At 37.9% G+C, this 23727-nt stretch overlaps 2 protein-coding genes across 2 annotated transcripts in view; one reads left to right on the forward strand and one right to left on the reverse strand.

The window, feature by feature from the left end:
• Positions 1-724: 724 nt before the first annotated feature.
• Positions 725-17223, reverse strand: LOC115921355 (kin of IRRE-like protein 3). The gene is made up of 9 exons (XM_030978761.1): positions 16689-17223; positions 9933-10256; positions 8937-9254; positions 6877-7011; positions 5478-5597; positions 3444-3698; positions 1819-1912; positions 1460-1608; positions 725-894 (listed from the first exon to the last, which is right to left on the reverse strand). Exons 1-9 carry the CDS (start codon positions 16765-16767, stop codon positions 725-727), a joined length of 1644 nt encoding a protein of 547 aa, XP_030834621.1. The 5' UTR covers positions 16768-17223.
• A 356-nt stretch (positions 17224-17579) lies between these two features.
• Positions 17580-23727, forward strand: part of LOC115921356 (nephrin-like) — a 36848-nt gene continuing 30700 nt past the window's right edge. Inside the window, exons 1-2 of the mRNA XM_030978762.1 lie at positions 17580-17671; positions 22971-23089. Of these exons, the coding sequence (XP_030834622.1) occupies positions 23008-23089 (82 nt within the window). The 5' untranslated portion in view covers positions 17580-17671; positions 22971-23007. The remainder of the gene's footprint in view (positions 17672-22970; positions 23090-23727) is intronic.

The raw sequence follows: 23727 nt of genomic DNA on the forward strand, positions 1-23727 counted from the left end.
CTGCACAATATATATGTATTTTTTTTGTTAATGTGGTAATTTCTTCAGATCCATACCTGATGTTTCATTGAAGGGTAGAAAAATGCAAGGAAATACATGTTTTGAAAGTATGAAGGGGGGGGGGGGGTATTTCATAGCAATTTACTTAATATTTCAACTTTCAAGAGAAGACAGTCAACCCTTTCTTAGTCGTGTCTACTCCTCAAAGGTCACTTATCTATAGTGACCATGTATTTTTTGTTCCTTTGTTCTTTTTTTGTGGTCTCCCTCGAGAATGACAGGTGCAATAAAAACCTGTCTAGAAAGGCCACCAAATGTTGCATTTATTATCATCTTCACATCATTATCTTCATCATCTTTATGATCACTATCATTATCATCATTAATAATAATAATAATAATAATATTTAATTTTTATATAGCGCTTAATACAAATGTCTCTAAGCGCTTTACAAATATATACTATTACCCCGGTCATTGGATTCAGTGCTTGCCCACACACACTGTGTGCACAATCTCCACTCCTTGGGGAGCATTCCAGCCGGGCGTTACTTGACGCTCACAAGCTGTTTGACCAACAATGACGGTCGTATCCTACCGGGTACCCATTTAACACCTGGGTGGAGAGTAGCAAGTGCAGGTTAATATCTTGCCAAAGGATATTAGTGCCGTGTCGGGATTCGAACCCTCGACCTTCGCATCTCCAGTCAAGCGCCTTAAACCACTAACCTTGTTGTTCCAGCATGATAATCTTTGACTGGATACCGACATCGTTCCAAACGGTGCAGTTATAATCACCATAGTCTTCCTTCTGAACTCTCTTGATGTGGAGCAGACTTGTGATTCCTCCTGCCGCGGTCTCTACCTGCTCCGCTTCAAACCGACCTTCACTACCTAAAAATTGAAATATTATCTTGAAATCATCATCAAGTCTCATCAATGGAGACTGCCCTGACAGAACCTTTATTTGGTTCTTTTGCAATTTCCCATTTCATGTTCATTATCTATTTCTTGGCTGTAAACATGTTTATTTTTTACTCTTGTCTTTACATCTCTTTAAAAAAAAAAGGTGGAATTTGTGATTCCTTTTCTTAAAGACTAAACTTTTCCGGCTTTGAAAGGACCTTCACTCCCTAAAAATCAAAATATTATCTTGATACCGGTATTCACATCAACTCTCATATCATATCATTCTCTATCCTTTCAATACAAAACTAATAAATTGGAATTCCCTCCCACCACTTATTTGTGAAATTAACAACCTTGACCACTTCAAAGCTTCACTCAAAACTCACATCTTCCTATTTGGAGGAGCTCGTGCCTTTGAATGTTTTTTTTAAACAGATATATGGTGCCATACAAATGCAGTGAATCACCATCATCATCATCATCAAAACAGAAATTTACAAGAATTCTTGTTCCTGCTGCTGAGCACACCACATTTTGTTTCTTCTCTCACCTGTTTCCAACTCGATATCTTTCCAGCTCCACATAATGAGGTAGGGGTCGGGTTTAGTATCTGTACGGCATTCTAAGATAGCTGTACTGCCAATCTTAGCTCTCTGGACAGACGGACTATCGATGACAGGTATAGCTAACAAGAAAAGAAATAAACAATGTTAATAAAACATAACATCTCTCTAGCTCTATATGATGAGCTAGAGGTCTGGTTTACTATCTGTACGGCATTCTAAGATAGCTGTACTGCCAATCTTAGCTCTCTGGACAGACGTACTATCAATGATAGATATAGCTAACAAGAAAAGCAATAAACAATGTTAATAAAACATAATATCTCTCTAGCTCTATATGATGAGCTAGAGGTCTGGTTTAGTATCTGTACGGCATTCCAAGATAGCTGTGCTGCCAACCTTAGCTCTCTGGACAGACGGACTATCGATGACAGGTATAGCTAACAAGAAAAGAAATAAACAATGTTAAAGGTATTACAAAGTTTTGGTATGGGGTCATGAATTTGGTTCAAATTAACATATTGGAAGCATATGCGTTCCTACAATATTCATTGATCGTTGTCCCGGTTGAAATCGAGTCTAAAGTTATGAAATTATAAATAATAAACTCTTTATGTTGTATAGCTCCCTCTCATGGTCAATATATCAAGTTAGCTATGAAACAATGTTTCTTGACTAAAATCGACCATTTAGCTATTCCCGTTTGGAAATTATATATCACAACTACATATTCTGAGATCTTCATGGTCGCAGCTACCATTGTACGGCCGTAGGCGCTATTTGAAATTTATCAAAATTTACCGGGAGCACCGGTAAATTTTTATATTCAATTTTTCTCGAAAACAGAAGTGTTTTAGGGGTTAATTTTTTTAGTGCTTATAATACATCCACAGGGGCATCCAAATATATCAAAATTGTAAAGATTCACTAACCACCCAATTTTCAAAATTTCCCAAAACTTTGTATTACCTTTAATAAAACATAACATCTTTCCTGCTCTATTATGATGAGCTAGGGGTCTGGTTTAGTATCTGTACAACATTCTAAAATAGCTGTGCTGATATCCATGATGGGTATGGCTATCATGAAGAGAGATAAAGAAACAACTTAATAATGTATTTATGAACTACACATACATTACATTAAAAAGTCAATCATTACAGCTTTTTACCATCTTTGATAAAGATAAATGGCAAGTCCTTACTGTACAATCTAAACAAGCCTGTACAGGTACCAGCTGCAGATGAGAAAAACCAGGTTGTTAATGAGGAGTTAAAGACAAAGACAGCACCAGATGAACCAATGCACCAACTACAATGATATTCAAGAATCTTCTTCTTAGTGATTATATTCAGAATTAAAGATAAACGTTAGTACTGGTAATGCGATTGCATTGTGAAAGATAAGGTGTGGAAAGGATCAGAAACAGTTGATAATGTAGCATGTAAGTATTGGTGTGCACTGCAAGGTTCTGGAGTCATCAAAATCATAATAAATTTGACCGAGTCTTGGTAAAGTAACAAGCACTCACATAGAAAGCTATATATGGGACAACACACATGGTGTCGGGGCTAGTACTACCTTGAATTCCTTGTCTTTCTATGCTCATTACTCAGCCAGTATACATTTTCTTCCAAAATTGTTTGGCACATGTCATTTATTTGTAATCTTGAACATTCAGTGTAAGTTTCGTTTGATTCTGTGAGAATTAATTATTTTTTTTTTTACCAGTACAGGAGTTTATCTTTAAGTGGGAGGAAGGTAAGTGAAAACTTTCATACAAACAAAGTTAATTTTTCCACTGATCGCGAAGAAGGAACCAATTTACTAGTAACCTCGTTTTTGTGAATCACATTGACCTTCTCATCATCTCTCATGAAGCCTGGGAGGGGGTAGCAGGAGAGGAAGGGGGTAGTGGATATTATTGCCCTAAAACACCCATTTTCACGTCTTTATCTTTCAATCTCTCACCGTTTATATCCAGCCTGCCTATGGTCGTGATAGGCTCAAAGCCTGGTACGGTTACAGAGCAGACGTATACTCCTACGTCAGACCCCCGAACCGTATCAAACTGCAGGCGTTGCATGGTGCTAAGCGTCGCTCGGGACCCTAGGCGAGTCCATTTTGTCGTAGGGGTGGGGTTGCCATCGCCGATACACTCCATCTGGGCAGGACTACCTTCATCAACGGATATACTGATTGGTACCTCAACCAGTCGTGGACCATCTGTAAACAAAGAAAAATCATTTGATGCGATTGGGATTTGATTTGATTACAATACAAAATTATTTTTCATGTATTTATTGCATATATGTACATGTGTGCTATAGCAAATTTTAATAATAAACTAGATGGAATTCGACTGCGCGCAGTCGAAAATGATGCCTCCGTCATAGAGCAATTTTACAAACCAAAACGGAAGAAATTTTTCAAATTCAAGTTCAATTGTAATCCATTAACAGGTTCTCAGAATATCGTGATTACAAACAATTTCTCATATACATATATGACCCTTTGAACTTTGACCTCATGATCCTAATATCTACTCAGCTCATTGGCTCTGCAAGATATCCAGAGTTAAATAGTAATCCATCTGTCAGTTCTAATGAGAATGCGTTCACAAGCTATTTTTGCATACATAATGAGCCCATGACCTTGGACCTTATGAACCAAGAATCTACACAGTTCATTGGCTCTGCAAGATACATAAATGATCTAAGTTTGGCAGGAATCCATCAATCTGTTCTAATAATAACGCGATCACAAGCTGTTTTTGCATACATAATGGGCGCTGTGACCTTTGACCTTTGACCTCGTTACCCAAAATCTAATAAGTTCATCGGCTCTGCAAGTAACATACATGACCTAAGTTTGGCAGGAATCCATCAATCGGTTCTTGAGATAACGCGATCACAAGCTGTTTTTGCATACATAATGAGCCCTGTGACCTTTGACTTTTGACCTCGTGACCCCAAAATCTAATCAGTTCATTGGCTCTGCAAGATACATACATGACCAAAGTTTGGCAGGAATCCATCTATCGGTTCTTCAGATAACGCGATCACGAGCCGTTTTGCATACATAATGAGCCCTGTGACCTTTGACCTTTGACCTCGTGACGCCAAAATCTAATCAGTTCATCGACTCTACAAGATACATACATGACCAAAGTTTGGCAGGAATCCATCAATCGGTTCTTCAGATAACGCGATCACGAGCTGTTTTTGCATACATAATGAGCCCTGTGACCTTTGACCTTTGACCTCGTGACCCCAAAATCTAATCAGTTCATCGACTTTGCTAGATACATAAATGACCAAAGTTTGGTAGGAATCCATTGATCCGTTCTTCAGATAACGTGATCACGAGAACGGGACGTACGTACAGACGTACGTACAGACGTACGGACGGACGGACGGACGGACGGACGGACGGACAACCCGAAAACATAATGCCTCCGGCTACTTCGTAACGGAGGCATAAAAAGGGTCTATAGCCATTCTCATTGACATCAACACTGTCGAAGTCACTGCCATCATCATCATTTCTTCTTATATTCCTCGTAACTCACATATTTCAAAACAAGTATCAAAGACCCTGCATCGCTGAATGTTTCAAAGGAAATGACGCCAGCATAGAAAACATGCAGTGATTAATCTTTATCTTTATTATCATCTTCATCTTCATCTCTTTCATTATCATCATCATCATCATCATCATCATCACCATCATCATCATCATCATCATCATCATCATCATCACCATCATCATCATCACCATCATCATCACCATCATCATCATCACCATCATCATCATCATCACCATCATCATCACCATCATCATCATCACCATCATCATCATCATCATCATCATCACCATCATCATCATCATCATCATCATCACCACCATCATCATCACCATCATCATCACCATCATCATCATCATCATCACCATCATCATCATCATCATCATCATCATCACCACCATCATAATTTGTTTACTTACATAATACATTGAGTTCCATGCTTCCTTCTGTAGTACCTATCGTGTTTGTTGCGGAACATTTAATAGTAGCTTTGTGATCTTCCTTGGTAACGAGGAGTTCCATCTGATTGCTTTCAACACCTGTAAGACAAAAAGATTAACGATAAGGTTGTGTTTTGGGAAGGTATTCCGCTTACGATTTTACCTCTAATATCTGTAAAATCAAATCAGTGTAATGAAATGATATTTTATCTCAGATCTTATCTTTCATTTTTATCTCTAGCACATAATACACACTACTTAAACGCCGGCACAAATTTTATGTGAAAGGTAAAATCATATTTAGTTTTTTTTTACAACTCAAGATGCACAGGAAAAGCAACAACTTTTGAAAAGTATGATCCGAGTCGTGTGATCGAAATAAAAAAAAATTAAACAAGATGGAACTTTGTCTGCACGCAGTCGAAAATGATGCCTCTGCCCTAGAGCAATTTTACAAACCAAAACAGAAACAATTTGTAAAATTCAAGTTTGATTGTAATCCATCTGTCGGTTTTAATGATAATGCATGCACAAGCTATTTATAGGCATCCTTAATGAGCCCCATGACCTTCGACCTTCTGACCCAAAAATCTATTAGTTCATTGGCTGTGTAAGATACATACATGAATCTAGTTTGGCAGGAATCCATCAATCGGTTTTTCAGATAACGCGATAACAAGCTATTTTTGCATACATAATGAGCCCTGTGATCTTTGACCTTGGATCTCGTGACCCCAAAATCTACTCAGTTCATTGGCTCTGCGAGATACATACATGACCCAAGTGTGGCGGGAACCAATCAATCGGTTCTTGAGATAACGCGATCACGAGAACGGGACGGACAGACAACCCGAAAACATAAAAAAAAAAACACTGAGTACATTTCTAAAGCAACATTATAGTAGAGTTATCGAGTTGTATTTCACGACTTTAATATGCCAACTAATAAGCCAGTAATTTTTCAAGGAAACCCCAGCAAATCTTAATTGCGCTCTCTCTTCTTTCTTTCTCCTCCTCGAGTCCTCACCCTTATCATCTTGATCTCTCTCTTCTTCCCTGTCCATTCTATTTTCTCTTCCTTTTCTTTTGTTCTATCATTCCATACCATTCCACATTCTTTATTTCCACAAGGCCAATTTCAGGCTTCATTTTAAGATCTCCTGTTCCAATTTCACAACATAATCAATGTAACCTGATGCATTTTTATTGGTACAGTCAAACCTGTCTATAGCGACCGCCCAAGGGAAACACAAAAAGTGGTCTTTGTAGACAGGTTCCTTTAGTAAACATTTCAATGAGAAACGATTTTCAAGGGAAACCAAAAATGTGGTCTTTGTAGACAGGTGATCACTAACGCAGGTTTGACGGTATTACCTACCTGCCAGCGTGTCACCATTCTTGGACCATACATATGACACACTCCTAGGATTGGCATCCACCACACAGCGACAGATGGTGGTCGTTTCTTCTCTGATCTCAGCTGGTATCGTCTCCACGGCAACGACCGGCGCATCTGTGCAACGTAAAACAAAAATATAAATAATATAGATATCTGTGAAGTGTGAAGCCAACCGCACACTATACAATCGTCCTGTGATCTGATTGTCAAAGAAATGGAAACTGCATTAGATAGGAAATCTAAACAAACACTTTCTTCCTGATTTTGATAAGAATACTAAGAAACAGAAGTTTAAAGCATCTAACAAGTCAAGTCAAAATAAAAGTTGAATGAGATTCAAATTGTAGACAATCGCACTACCTGTGTGACGTCACTGCCATTCTGAGCCGATTTAGCTTTTCCTCCTTGCGAGAAGCATGAAATCCCTTTAAATTCTGATTTTCATAATCATATGACTACTTAGATCCTCGATCAATACGATTTTAATTTATTTGAATGTTCGTATCAAATGAAACTGCAAACTCTAAGCCCTTCTACTCTACTCATGTATTTGGATTTTTTTTTTTGGGGGGGGGGGGCCCTAATTCTGAAGTTATTGAGCTAAACCACAAAATGTGGGATGATTTCTCGAAAGCAAAATGGGAAAGTATTGTATGCTTATGATATTATAAACATCAAAACATGAAAACATAACTAATTTGACAGGGGCAAAAAAATCATAGATTAAAAAGCTCAAAAGTGTTGCCAATTAAAGGATCTTAAAGCTTAATTCATTTTTTAAAATTTAAATTCCTGGTATCAAACACAGTATGGTCATGCCACAAAACATGGACACAGGAGTATGCAGAAATTTCTTTCTACTTATACATCTGGAAATTTGTTTGGGCCCTAAATCAGAAGTTATTGAGCCTTTCTCGAAAGTGAAATGGGGAAGTATATTCTTCTTATGTGATAATGAACAATAACTGATGAGGTTTACCCACTGAAATAGATGTGAATGCGCCTTTCAGAGGCTTGATGAAGATCTCATCTGGTATTACTGGACTACACCCTGCAAAGTTCATTGACCTTTAACCCTTAGCCCCACCTAATGAGCCTAACAGTGGATTCTTGTTAAGTGAGTCATGAAAATGACCTTCACAGATGCAGTTCATTGTGAGCTTGCAAGCAAAAACAGGCTGCTACAGGTGAGAGAGTGTTACATGTTTCAGGAGGGCGTTTCACAGAACTTGTCATCAGTGGCAAATGACAGTTTTTGTTATAAGCTACTGAAATCCTTGCTTCTGATTGGTCATCAACAGATTTGTCACTGATTTTTGACAATTGTCATTGAAAGAAGGCTTTGTGAAACGGGTCCCAGAAGTTTTCAGACACACGACAGCAGATATATATGAAACTTGTTTTTCAGACAGTAATGTCGAGAAATAATCATTGTTTAGCGAGGGGGCGTACAGAACATAAAATCATTTGAAGAAATGTTGTATAAGGAAACTTAGTTTGAAGAGGTCAACAGCTGGCCAATTATCAGCGCGCGCTCACGATAAGCCCCACCCTATTATACAATTTTTATGTGATAAAGCGTTCAGATTAGAGGTCTTGTAGAAATACACCCAACTTTCTAATATAATGGAAGGTGTGGATGTAGAAAAATCTTAGAAACAGATTGGTGACAGTCTGAACAAAACCAGAGAAATAAAGAAAGTTATATATATTTGAAAGTTGAGATCACTAAACATACATGTATGTGAGTCTAAAATTGGTCAATTGCCTGTAACGCATTTGAACAGCAGTATCCCACTCAGTTAGCTGATGATAATAATTTACAGTGTGAACAGCTATCAAATATAGATATCCATGTACATGTACTGGTCCTAAACTGTTCACAAGAATAATGTTACTTAGAATAGAATGCTGAAACGGATGGCTCAAGACCGAGGAACTTGGAGAGACACTTGATGTAGAATTCTGATTGGGTCCCTGAACCTGTCATAAACTGACAGATCACTATTGATGAGAATAAAAAACAAGCTTCCACTTACGTTGCACATCAAAGGTCAAGCCAGCAACGATAGGCTCTGTAACAGCAGCATTGGATGCCCGGCACTCGTACACCAACCCGTGATCATTCAGCTCAGGTGTGATGCTAAGGACACTCACAGCATCCCAAAGCTTTCCAGAGACATCATTTGCGGCTCGTCCTGAACTGTATATGGCACCCTCTAGTGGTGCATTGTCACGGAACCATGCGATGGTGGCGGCAGGGTTGGCACCGTTGGCGTTGCAGGTGAGGTTGACTGCCTCAGAGACTTTGACGGACATCGTTGGACTGCCATCAAGGGATACTGAGCCTGGTGGTCCTACAACCAAGGAGAAAAGGAGAAGATCATGAAGAATTTGAAGGACAACTCTGGCCTAGTACATAATGCAGGGATGCCTGTTACAATTAGTCTGAGGGCCTGAAAATCACCTAGAATGAGCTATTTTGTACACAAAAAAGCTGAAATGATGGCCTGAAAATAAATCACCAGGGCCTACATGTAAATCTGGCATCCCTGATAATGGTTGTTTTCAATAGAGCATACAGAGCAGAGAAACAGATAAACATCATATCTTCGGTTATACCTTTGGTGGAAGAAGCACATAAAACATTGTGACAACAATTAGAGAAGTTATGATGCGACATCGTTGGAGTGCCATCTAGGGATTTATAAGTGCTATAAACATGGTACTTTTTCTCGCCCTGACAGGAAGATGACACTTTCTAGAGGCACAGCGCAAAATAGCTCCAAATAGTTCCCTTTCCATTCAAGCCCCAATGCACTAGTTTGGCCAGGAGGGATTAGACCTCCCTGCATGGTCACTGACAGGTGGTTATCTCATCAAATCAGCTCTCAATTAACAAAAGAAAAGGGGGATCATGGGGGACAAATGGTCACCGATTAGGCATTGTTTGCTATAAAGAGGTCGCAAGTAGCTATAAGCAGTGCAGTGGGGGTTTAAGCATGAACCTAATACCCAATACCTGTCCGACTTACTCTGGACGGTGAGTTTCGCCGTGTGGGAATTGAGTCCCGCATCCATCGCGCTGGGAGTCACCTGACATTGGTAGAGCCCGTCGTCTGCTAACGCTACACCCGTGATCTTCAGGTTATACTCCCCGGCAGACGCGTCTCCCTCGATGGCATACCGCGAGAGGCCTGGAATCGTGACATCCTTGTCAGAGCCGATGTGCTCGCCGTCTTTTATCCAGAACAGCTGGCCAGACTTCTCTGCTACCACGCACTGGAGGGTCACAGCCCCAGCACCGAAGTTGACGGCGGTATCTGCAGGCTCTTGCGTTAGACTTTGGGTAGCATTGGCTGAATATTGATGAAGGCGATAAACAGAAAAGGAAGATAATTAAAAAAATGAACTGAAAGAAAGAAGGCATTGATCCACTGCAATACAAGTTATATCTCTACCGTTGATATCCTGCATTTATTATCAAAAACAACAAAATCCAAAACAAAACACCCCACCACCAACAACAACAAAAACAGAAAACCACTAAAAACAACAAAACAAATGTAAAATTTAAGAGATTTTGTAAGATTAATTTTCATAATTTTCTTCTCTCAGTCTCTGCATATAAAGACTTTGATTTTGGGCACCCATGTGTCCAGGGCGCCTGTTAGTGAAGAGCTCTCATTTAGGTTTAGACCACCTTCACAAATTTGGGTCAAAGGGTCTATGGACACATAAATATAAGAAGAGCTAATTTCTGACTAGAAAAAGATGTTTAATCCACAGCCTACATTACATGTATAAATTCAAATGTGTACGATAAATTGGAATTTGAATTTGAAGTGAGCACCGTAGTTTCATTACGGGTGGGGTAAAAACACCTGAATCTGAAGACTAGTTAGTCTAGTACTGGAGAAGCTGTTACACTTCATCACAGTGTTGTTTATACTTCAAACCTGTCTTGTTTGTGGCAAAGTATGGCTAGAGGCAAGAGAAACAAGGTCAAATTCCAAAATGAGTCTTCAATCTTTGCTAAAATCCAACATAATAAATGAAAGAGCCCACCAGTTATTTATGATGTTACAGGTACTTTCAAAAATTCTCGCACTTACAAGTTACATGGGTGTATACTAATTACTATTTTTTTCAAATGTAGCTACTGGTATGAATTAATAGATTCATTAAAGATTTGTTTAGATCTCTTACTTTATTTATTTAAAATAACAAGAGAAAGCATGTAAAAAAGAACTTTGAAGTCTACGCTACTGCCTGAAAACTAAATTCACAGGACAGAACAAGGCTGAAAAATAATACACATAATTATACTTCTACAGAAAAAGAAAAAGAAATATGCAACGGAAATAATGAAACAAGAGATGAAAATAAACAATATGCAAAATATAGAAATTGATGATTTGTGTTGTATAAAGTAATCATAGACTTATCAGTACATTTGGTATTTACTAACACAGGTATATAGTTTATATTTCCCATGAAATATATATGGTAAAATATGTTTCACTTTTGAAAATACATGTTTTATAGTCAGACAAAAAGGTAACGGGGCATTGTGAATGTTCAAGCAATGTGCATCACACTTCCTCAAACACACAACAACAAAAAACGCCTCAGGTTTGCCGCTTCATATCTAAAAAGTAAAATGAGGCTACATTGGTGTTCTTCACATTGTTGCTTTGAAAAAACGGTCCCTGTCTTCATCCATAGAAACCACCACCAGTCTCTGATGTCACATCAAGTAGTGTTTGATGCCATCAATGTCAATGTTTATCACTCATGAAGCAAGCCCCAGCAGGACTATTACTGTCCCGCAGAGAGACCACTGTCACCACTCTCTCTAGGTCTGATTTCATCAGCTCGAGATTGCCAAATAACCCGCTATTTCTGATTTGAGAAATGAGCCCAAAGTTACATATCACGCTTTCATAAGCCTGAGACTCGACCTCGAAACTCGAAACTCGAAACTCGAGCTTGAGATATTTTGCTCAGAGTTCCTGCATAGTTTGAGTCTTCGGGCTGGTGAAGACACACTGGACAAATAGTGGGATATTTTGGAAAATAGGAGGATATTTTGCAAACTAGCCCAAGATATCTTGGGATGATTATCTCGATCAAATATCCCGCTAATTGCAACTGCGGGCTGATGAGGACGCAAATTAACTGGATAATTTGCGATCAGGATAGTTAAAATGGCGGATTATTTGGCAATCTTGTGCTGATGAAAACAGGCCTATTGATTCCCAGAATACTCTGCAGGCACAATCCCTTATTGGTTGATGCGCATACATGTAACAGTGCCTGCACTGTGAGACTAGGCCGACAGCATACTGCATGGGCTCCATACTTTAGCTTCTTTGGACACAACCAGAGACCGACATATCTAGGCTCTGTTCAAGGCTCTAGGAATTGCAATAAAGTGTCAAATTAGAGTCTGTGTCTATAGACTACTCCTGGTCTGATCTAAGCTATGGGTAGGCTCCTTATACAGGCTCTATAATACATAGACGATTGGTGTCATGAACATTGTTGCTTTGAAAAATGATACCAATCTTTATCTATTGAAACCCAGCAGTGTTTGGTGCGATCAATGTCAATGTTTATCACTCATAAATCAAATCTCAGCAGAACAATATGACCCGTGGAGAGACCACTCTCTGATGATCCGACCTAAGCAATAAGTAGTCTCTTAATACAGGCACTACAATACATGAACTATGTTTATGTGGGACTCTAGACAACATTGAAGTTATAAACATGACAATGCTTCCCAAGGGCCCGAAATAACAAGTATTCAAAGTTTTAAACTAAAAGCCTGGTTAACTTCAAAATTACAATTTAGTACCGTTACCAACCATAAAATCACTCATTCATTAGGCCTGTCCTCATCAACTCAAGTTTGCCAAATAACCCGCTATTTCAACTATCCCGATCGCAAATTATCCAGCTAATTTGCGTTTTCATTAGCCTGCAGTTGCAATCAGCGGGATTTTTGGTCGGGAAAATATCCAGAGAAATATTGGTCTTGTTTCCAAAATATCCAGAGCTTCGAGATAATATCCCGAGTCTGAAAATGGCAGGTTATTTGGCAAACTCGAGCTGATGAAGACAGGTGATGGTTTATAACTTTGTAAGTAACCCTGAGTGCATCCACATGGTCCCTTACTTCAAGATACTACTACTTTGACGTTTACAACCACGACCTGAAGTTAAAGCTAATGGACTGTCCTATAAATCTAAGTACACTGTATTGGCTGTTTAGAGCCAAAAGGGCATTAAAAAGAAATCCAAACCTGATATAGAAATTAGCTTTAATTATACAATGTTTCCTACTACTGTCAGGGCTTAAATTAATCCAAGGCCATGGCCATGGATGCCCTTTTGATTGGCCTCAATGCCCCTCTCATTGGCCTTGGAAATTTGTTGTGCTCTTTCCAATTCTTCCTATTTGTGCTGTAATATAGGAATGTGCTCTATAGAAAAGTGGCCTTGCCCTAAAAATATTGAAATTTAAGGCCTACAGTATATGGCTGTATAGCTGTACATCTACGAAAATATATCTTCTACCACTACCAGTCTTCAAGATTACAGTGAATTCCATGGAAGCATGCCAAAATATGGCAGACTTGGCAAGAAGTTTTATAAATTGTATAGAAACAACCTTCTGGGGTCACGACTTCTAGTTACAGTACTTTGAAATAATGAAAGAACAAATATAAGAGAATATCCAAACAGTAGATGACTTCAGCCTGGATTACATTTATTTTACGATAGTACGATTGTAAGAATTTTTAAGAGTTCGTATTTGTGAAAACCATACATTTTTTAATCTGAACTCTCATTTTTGTGAATGTTTATCACTTTTCTTAAACTTTGTTCAAGCACCTTCCAGGTAATTTTCTCCTTACCCTTCAAAAGTAGATCAATATAAAATGATGTAAGTACTTTCAAGGCCATGGCAAGAAACTTCTTTTGTAACAGATCATGGCTCCTGTATTTTGGCATGGAACATGATTTTGGCAAAGACTGTTCGCTTTATCTCACTTCAATATCTCCTGTGCATGCACCTTGCAAGGATTTCTTGGCCTAGCAATATTTCATCCTATTGTTACTATGACTACCACCAGGGCAAGAGGTTGGTAGATTAGAGACAGGTATCCAAGGTCAAAGGTCAAAGAGTGCTCAGTGAAGGGGCTTGTCATCACAATCCTAGCTCCTTAATAGTCTTAATACTCAGACCATTTCTACAAAAAAATGCAAGATTGTTGGTGACGAACATATTTTTGACCACATATATACAAAAGTACACCATGTCTAGACACAAAACAAACTACAATTTTGGCCTTTAACAAGCAACAAAGTTTATTTACGTCTGCACATAAAATTTCTTTAAATTTGACTCGGATCTTGTTTTCAATTTAAGCAAATGAGACTGTGTAACTATAGACTAATTATCTCCAAAGGTATGTGTCCTATCGATTTATGAGAGAGTTGTGTGAATAACTGCATGTTGTATTTGATGGATGTAGTTTGCTATGAAGACATACAGTTGTAGGTTCAAATCTTTGGTTCAAATATAGGTGAAATTGATCAGTGACACTTTAGTTTTAAGAAAACCCCCCCAAAAACGATTTTTCCTTTTTTTAGCAAAAGAAACATGAATTTCTTTTTTCTCTATTGAAATGTTTATTACAGGCCATTAGGCCAACATCGTATTATTAGACGTTGTTGTACGCAATCCCTGTAATATGCAATTCATTTGTCAAGAACCAAAGAGAGGGATTTATAACCTGCCCCTCTCTCTCTCTTTATCTCTCTCCTTCCCTGTCCCTCCCCCCTGTCCGCCTCTCTCACTTTCTCTCCTCCCCTCCCTCATTTACTGTAGTCATAGCAACTCTCAATGAAGAACATAGTTTTAACCATTTCAATTATAGAGTAATTTGAATTAAAATATAAGTAGTTACCAGGCATGACAGATTTTCTCACGTTTGAATAACATACATACAACAGCTCATGCACTAATGCCAAATGAAATGCCTCCAACCTAAATTAAAACCAAGAATTATGATTTTGCTACAATCAATTTTAGGTACAAAAAGACTGTTGATTGTAGTTAAAATGGATTCACAACAAATTATTAACTTGTTCATTACTTAATCCCTGCATTTTCTGAGCAAATTTACCAGTTGATATAACTTTGGGGGACATTTCTACCAGTTTTCTGAGGTGATCCCTAAATTGCCTTAGGGTCCATGTCAAACACTTGCTGTTACTGGTTTACATTTGTGGTTAGCCCCATGCTGTTTCAAATTGAAAGTGATTTAGAAATCAATGGGTTTCTTGTTGCATTGGCAAAATATTCCTACAGGACAGATTACAAGTTGCATGAAAACACTGTTTCAATACTCAAAATGACAGGTCAAATGTAGGGATATTCTCAAAATGGATAAGACTTGAGGAAAAGAATCAGATTGAACCTGTTTTTAGGCCCTTTTATTAAATAGGGAAGCCATTACGTTGGTTTTAAAGGGGAAGTTCATCTTAATATGAAGTTGGTATCAATAGAAGCAGAATAGTGAGATGGAAAAGGTCAGTGAGAGTTTCAGCAAAATCCAATAAAATATAGGAAAGTGGTGAATTTTTAGGTTTTTATCAGTGAAACACACAAATTGACAACACTGTGACATATCTTGCGAGGTCCTCTTCATTTTGCTCTGGACAGGACATTTCATAAACTTCTTAAATATTGATGACAGAATACATTTGTTTCATAATCATATAGGGGTTGTGTACAAATGATTTTCAAAAATTATGTTTAGGGTGTATGTACACATACAGTGTATGCATGATTGAAGAAAAAAAATTAGAGAAATTTTTAGAGAAAACAGAAATTTCTGAATACTTTTACTTTTTTAGTACAGAACACATGGGAGGGGACCTCACAAGACACGTCACAGGGCTACCAATTTAATTTTATTTACCTACATGAACAAACGAGAGGCAAACATATGTTTGCCAAACTGTTCATGCCATTCTACAGTACATGATCCATGTATATCCTCCTCCTCCTCCTCCTTCTTCTCCTTCTTCCTTCTTCCTCTTCTTCTTCTTCTGTGAATGAAGTCCTCCACCTCATGTCCCCTCCTTCTTCTCCTCCCCTTCCTCCCTTTTCTTCTCCCTTATTCTTCTTCCTTTCCTTTTCCTTTTTTTCTTGTCCTTCTTTTTTCTCCTCCCTCTTCTTCTCCTCGACCTCTTCTTCTTGAAGAAAGATATTTTAACTTGTGGCAAGCAAAATCAAACAAATTTCTAAATGTTATTCCCCTGAATCGACATTTGTGGGAATTTTCTGCTTCTATTGAAAGTAGGTTATTTTTGGAGTGGACTTGCCCTTTAAAGTTTAAATTAACTTTCTGGACACAGAACATCTGGGTACACATGATTGCTAAAACAATGACAAAGTAGACCTACAATTTACATACCGATACCGGTAGGCCTAGACCTACATGTACATCAAGAATGAAGAATCGGACTAGGCCTAGATCTATGGTCTACGCGTATATTATAACTCCACATAAATGTAATGATGCCTTCGTTCGTATGTTGCCAAGATCAAACAAAGCAAAGAAACAGAAACAGAAACAAAGCAACAAACATGCAAGACTTTTAACCATTGATTCATTGCAATTTGCATGCATACAAAATTACAAATACAATTCCATGCTCACACAACTACACAAGTTGAATCCAAATTACTAGTGAATCAATCAATTTACCATACTCTAGATGTACGCAGGATGATAAAAGAAGACAAATCAGTACACAACAGTTCACCGGAATTTCAGGGAATAACATGGTTGCCTGATCCAGGAAAGAAAGGCTAGGCCGAGATGCAGATGAAGTGTTCTTGATCTCGTGGAATTTCACTCTCCTCACCTGGGCCGAGACTCGGCTTCAATCTCCAAATCCAATTTATTTAACACTTTGCGAAAGCGAAAAATCTGGTTATTGGAACCAGCAAAGAAGTAGAATAGAATCACACGATTATGCGCATTATGCAGGTTCCAAATTTGTTGTTTTTATGTTTTTATAAACGTAGGAATATCAAATATTTTGATTTAGAAAACACCTTCCCAGTCCTTGCTCGCATCACATAAAGTTTAGTCACGCACGCATCTCTTGCCTTGTAATTGCGCCGAGCCTAGCCGGGTACGAAAGCTACATGCCACCAAGTCCACACGATACAAGTGAGATTGTGTATGGATGAGGGATGAGGCGGACCCCGATCTTCAAGTGAAACTTTTCGGTGACGCTATTTTGATTGACAGGCGAGAAACGGGTGGCGTTACCCCAATTTCATTGCATGTAGTTCTTGCGACCAATTTTGTGCAGTGAAATTTCTTTACAAAGATAGTGAAAAAAAAAGTTACTAGTTAAGTCTAAAGGAGAAAAAATATGATTTGGAAGACTTTTTATAAAGAAAACTGCATTTATTGATGTCAAGACTTTCTCAATCAAGAAATGTTATCAAGTGAAGATAATTTGACTTATGGGAGTTTCATTTATAGTTCTAGTCGATTGAGGTACTAAGTAAGCCCATGATATATAGGGACCGTCTCCGACATTGCATTTATATGCGATTCAACTAGACTAGACTAGCACGGCGATCAACAACGTTACAAGCGCAAGGAACACAATTTGTCTGCAGTTGTCATTTCAGTCAAGCTAGGACTAATTCTAAAGATTTGCTGATATCTAGGTGAGTCGTCGTTATCTATAAATTGTAGTGTACGTACTATGATATTTATAATTGTTTACAAGTTATCAATGAGTCAATATGCAATGAGAAGAGGAAAGTGAAGAGGGGAGGTGGAAAGAAAGAGAGATCGAGATCGAGAGAATGGCACGTAGGAGTAGCGCAGCTCGGTGTGATCTTCATTTTTTATTTTTTTATGCGCTTCCGCGATTTTTCTATAATTATTGCCTCACGTTTCGTAGTAAGAAAATAGTTTCTTAGTTAGAGTAGACAAGGTAGGAAACATGACTCAAACTAAACAATACTAGAGCCTAGAAATACTTGATTAAAAGTTTAGTCTTTATTAATTATGTTGAAAAGCAGTAAAGGCAGTTCTGTTGAAAATAATTTGGTAAATAAATGCTAATGACGGCAGACTGCAGAGACGGTCCAGAGACCAGAGTTTGTTGTCATAATCATGGCAGTCATTTTTGTTGAAATTGAAAAGAGTGAAAGTTCTCGATCTAAAATGTCTATAGCTTCATTAAGATGTAAAAATATAAGTAGGCCTAGACCTCTATAGTATAAGAACAATTCACCTAGTAGATCTATCATCTAGATCTAGGGTCTACATGTACCTCATAAAATCACGCATGGAGCTGGAGGAAGTTGTTAACAATTGATTATTTCCTTGATTGAGGCATTGAGCCAGGGCTGCAACTGCTAACTATTAAACGTAATACATTTCTGATGTTCTGCTTCCCTATAACTTGGCTAGATCATGTACTAAAATGGAATTGTTGTGTGTGTACTGACTACTGACAAGGCTTTGATTTTGACAAGTGGCAGAATAGAACTAGAAGAATAGTTAAAAGATCAACTGTGCATCTGGCAAGCAATCTGACAAACGAGGAAAGAAAGATTTAGAGCGTTCTACCAACATCATCAAGTTATTTGATTTGATTTGATTTGATTTATTTACCAACAGCAATACATTCCATACATTTTTATACAATAATTACATATACAGAAAGAGAAACTATTGGTTGGTAAAAGGGGCCAGGTAATAGCACATGTGCTAGTCGAGCCTAACCCCTTAAACAGCTAAACAAAGTATTTTGGTACAAATCAGTTTAGAGAACGTAACAAAACAAAAAATGATTAATTTACCGTTACAATCGATACTTTATAGAAAAAACAATGCTGCAGTCCTGGCCGTTTGGTCAAAGTTTGGTGTTGTACTTTTTTGTAGTATATGATGTTACTCTGCTCATCTACTAGACTATTTTTTTGTAAATAAATGTTTTAACAAAGAAGAAGTAGGCCTACTGTTGTGAAAGTTGAGCTAATCTGTGCAGGATTTCAGAGCAGTTCCTTTGAGTTTCATTGTGAGGATAGTAATTGATAGCTTCCCATCGTTGAAAAGAATCACCCAACTGTGTAAGCTGTTACAAGATCATTACCTAATCTTGTTGCAAAGCTGACAAAGGCCTGAATAAGATCAGTTACATTGTACATACAACAATGAGGATCAATTATCCCAGCAGTTTACGACCAACAAGAGGTTTTTGTGTGTTTGTTAGCCAAGATTTGATTGTAAGTAAACTTGTAAAGAATGGTGGCATGAAAATACAATGACACAGGTCAACAATGGATAGATCAGTTACTGATAAACTAATAAACTAATGTTTACTAACATGTATTCAAATTGTATGCCCACTTTTTGAACAAAGGTTGTTCTTGACAACCTAAAAGCTTGACTGAGGATCGCCTGACATAGCAGCAAATAATGTAAATGTGTGCAGACTGGATTCCGAGTATTGTTGTTCATTCAATTAATAACGGGTTAATGGAATAACTCATCGTCCTCTGGCAGGAAAGGTCCATAAATCTGAATTTTAGTAAATCGGTCTATTGGGGTTGGGGAGATGGGTAATATTAAACGAATTGCTTATATTGTAGAGGGGGGGGGGTGGAATGTTGTAGAATGATGAAAGTAAGAGATTGTAAACACACACAAAATTTGATATATTTGATTTATATGTTTGATTGATCACAACTTCAAACTTCATACCTTATTTCTAATCAGATTTTGCTCAAACTTTCACTAAACTGTTCCTCTCATTTTCGTTCTGCTTCTATTAAAAACAACTTGATATCAGGGTGGACCCCGGCCCCCCCCCCCACTCCGGGGTCGGAATGACCCCATGCGTGTTACCAAAATGTCCGGTAAAGGGGTACTTTTCGTGCGACAAAGTCCGGCCCGAGAATTGTAAAAAAAAGGGGTGTATTAACTTTTCACCCGAAGATTTCTTTAAAAAGGGGGTGTTTTTTTTTTTTTTTTTTTTCTTGTCTCTTTGGACTCCTGAGAAATTATTCCGAATTTAGGGGGGTACATTGAGCATTTTTCATGATTTAGGGGGTCTCCAAGGCAGGAAAAGCCCGCAAAAAGCCTGCGAAAGGGCAAGGGGGGGGGTTCGGAAATGTTGGCAGTCCTCAGATAGGGGGTGCTTTCAAAAAGAGGGAACGAGCATATGCTTACCCTAAATAAAACTGAGTAGGGGGGCCGGGGGGTGGACTCCTCCTTCAAAACCCTATTTAGATGCTTTCAGTAAGTTCAGTACACAAGTCCCAAAATGTGCCCTTCTGAAGGAAGTGATAACATTGTTTGCTTGCCACCATTGCTAGAGAACTTTAGACTAAAAAGGCACCGCTTAAATTCAGATAGTCTCCTTTTTTTCTTCCTTTTCTTTTTTTCTTTCCTTTTCTTTTTTTCCTTGCTTGTCATGAAATTGGGGGAATATTGGAATTTTGTGCCCCTTCTTTTCCAAAATTTGAAATCTGTGTCACTGGACAAGCCAATAAGATAAGCCTGTGCTCGTGTAGACTAGACATCTCCTGCTGGTTCTTCAAGTGGTCTAAGGTCAAAGGTTGTATTACCACTGTGAAGTTACCAAAAAGTAATACAGGTGGATGAACTGGATTTGGGAGATTCAGTACCCCAGAAAATCTTTCTTTCCCTTCTGAAAGGCCATTCATACTAGAAGAAACTTTCAAAAAAATTGTATTAATTTTAAGGATTGTCATAATAACAAAGAACCATTGTAAAGCGAAGAAGATGTTCACAGATAATGTTAAAGCCTAAGGTAATGTTAACGATAGTGCTGGTGTTGATGATGAGGAGGAGGAGGCAGATATTGACGGTGATAATGATGACATCAACAAAGGTTATGATGATGATGATGAGGATGACATCATCTGACCCTGAAAGAAAGTAGTTTTGGGGAGGACATCACCTTGCACTGTATGTTTGTAGTGTGCCCATGTCATGGGCACTGCTCAAGCTTTACAAAAATACAGCTTGCCTGTCACATTGGCGGTGGCGCTACAGATTATAATCTGTTTAAAAAAAAAACCTCCAGAGATAGGTTTTTAATCATTCATATATTTCATCATGTTTATAGGTAGTTGCCTGGCAACTTCCGTTAAAACTCAGGAATGTGAGAAAAACTCATGGTTTTCGCTAGCAGTGTAAATGCTGCTTACATGTATTGCAGCCTTTTCACACACAGCTAAAATTCATCGTATCTAGAGATGATTTACGAGCCTTTCACACACAGAAATTTCGTTGCGATCGTTAATAGTTTCGTGATTAACTACTGCTCGTGAAATGCGCAGTAGTGCTATTGCGCATTGAAGGTCATGTCATATCAATCAAAGCGCACGCTCCATCCAGTTTAAACACGTTTAAACACGAATTTCCTTTCACACACAAAATGTCAAGCTCTCTAGATACGAACTTCGTTTCTGCAGCCTGCTTTTAGGGGCGTATGGATCGCGACTTTGTATCTATCCCAACATCGTATAAACGATGTTCACACTGGGAAATTTTGTCTATAAACATGTTTAAAACTGTCGAGTGATTCTAATCATCTCTAGATACGATGAATTTTAGCTGTGTGTGAAAAGGCTGTAGAATCACTCAACAGTTTTAAACATGTTTATAGACAAAATTTCCCAGTGTGAACATCGTTTATACGATGTTGGGATAGATACGAAGTCGCGATGCATACGCCCCTAAAAGCAGGCTGCAGATACGAAGTTCGTATCTAGTGAGCTTGACATTATGTGTGTGAAAGGTTATTCGTGTTTAAACGTGTTTCAGACGTGTTTAAACTGGATGGAGCATGCGCTTTGATTGATGTGACATGACCTTCAATGCGCAATGGCACTACTGCGCATTTTACGAGCAGTAGTTAATCACGAAACGATTAACGATCGCACCAAAATTTCTGTGTGTGAAAGGCTCGTGATTAGTTTAAACACGTTCGAAACACGTTTTATACTAGTCATGTTTATAGAATTTTAGCTGTGTGTGAAAAGGCTGCTGGATGTACACCCTGTACATGTGTTTTACTATTGTAATGGTGGGACCTTTTTTACACTATCTTCTTGATCACCATGCATCTCATTTAGCTCATACAGTTGTGACAACAGCCTCTGTTGATTGATAGCTGTAACCTAAACATGTGGGGAGACTCAACCTTGCAGAGTTTATACCAATCACATCACACTTGCCTGAACTCTCCCATAAACACTGCACCCCCATTCATAAACAGGAGCTTAAAGGGGGATATCAGATGTTATGTCTTGATAAAAAGGTTACTTTGGCTTCAAAGAGATAGTATCTCTTTGCTTTCTCCATGGACCTGCCTACTATACTTGCATTGATGATATCATGGACATATATTACATGTATACATATTACATATTCATGATGAGGTACACAATTATATATTGGCCTATACATACATGTACAGATGTATAATAAACCACAATAGGTTTGATTTGATTTGATATATATAAAGTGTACATAATATACAAACATACATCATCATTATCATTATAGTAAACACGCATGTGAATTATCAGGTGTACAGTGTAGTTGAGATCTCTGATATAATGATAATAATAATATTCAGCTTTTATGTAGCGCTTAATACATCTCGGACGTCTCTAAGCGCAAGGTATCTGTTATAACTTATAACAAGGTGATTTTGCTGGTCCCAGCTTGTTATATTCCTATGTTTTTTACCCTGATATAACAAAATTCCTGATATATTATAACCAGGTAATTTCCATGGTCCCAATGACCTTGTTATAACGAAGTTCCACTGTATTCTGTTATATTAGTAGTTAGACAGTGAATTTACATCAAGTGACAAGCCTGAGAAAGGATCAAGATGAAATACCAGTCTTATCTTTGGCCATGAGAAGTTATCATCTCTTTCTGTTTTCCTTTCCTTATCTCCCCCTACCACAGGTTCAAAGTGAAGAGATACCAGATACATTCTCCAATCATGAATCACAACTCCACCATATGTGGACGCCATCTTGCTTTGCTCATTGTATACATCAGTCTTTGCCTGCAAGTCTTTCCAGGTAAGTTGTGTAGGTCTGTGGTTTGAGTGTATCATGAATGGTTTTAGTGTGCATTCATAACTTTGTTTTTGTTTTGATCAATGTAAACTTGGATCAAAAAAGAAGAAGAAGAAAAAAGAAACATGATTGCACCTTTAATCTTTCAGTTTTTATTGGAGAACATCTTTTGTTTTAAATGTTGTTCTTAAAATTTGTTCTTGGTACTTGGTAGATTAGATAATCCTTAAAAAAAACTCCTTATGAAATATTAACTGGAGATGTCCAGTCAACAATTTCATCAAAAAATTGAAATTGAGTTTGTGTGGGATTTAATTTTGTCTCCTTAAAAATAAAGTAGAGTTCTGGTCATGCGATTGCATATTGAAATTTGTGGGGTGGAATTGATCAGAAAGGGTTTATCATCTAGCATATAAGTATTGGTGTGTACTGCAATGTTCTGGAATTATCAAAATGATAAGAAATTTGGCCCAGTCTTGGTAAGTTACAAGCACTGTATACAGAAAGGTGTATATGGGACTACACGGCCATGTGGCATAAAAATCTGTCCCGATTTTTATGCTGTTACATGCCATATAAGGTATTTGATAAACCATGTTTTTCAGGGAACATGATTTATCTGATTTCAGTCTTCCACAAGT

This window comes from Strongylocentrotus purpuratus, unplaced genomic scaffold (genome assembly GCF_000002235.5).
Source record: "Strongylocentrotus purpuratus isolate Spur 01 unplaced genomic scaffold, Spur_5.0 spur5_scaffold_1, whole genome shotgun sequence".
Lineage (NCBI taxonomy): Eukaryota > Metazoa > Echinodermata > Echinoidea > Camarodonta > Strongylocentrotidae > Strongylocentrotus > Strongylocentrotus purpuratus.

Excerpts from the sequence above, each read along its gene's own strand:
- LOC115921355 (XM_030978761.1), bottom strand. The coding sequence starts at position 16,767 with ATGTTATTCCCTGAAATTCCGGTGAACTGTTGTGTACTGATTTGTCTT. Across the intron at positions 7,012-8,936 it reads CTTGACCTTTGATGTGCAAC|ATGCGCCGGTCGTTGCCGTG; the intron begins GTAAGTGGAAGC and ends TACGTTGCACAG. Across the intron at positions 5,598-6,876 it reads GAATGGTGACACGCTGGCAG|GTGTTGAAAGCAATCAGATG; the intron begins GTAGGTAATACC and ends TTTGTCTTACAG.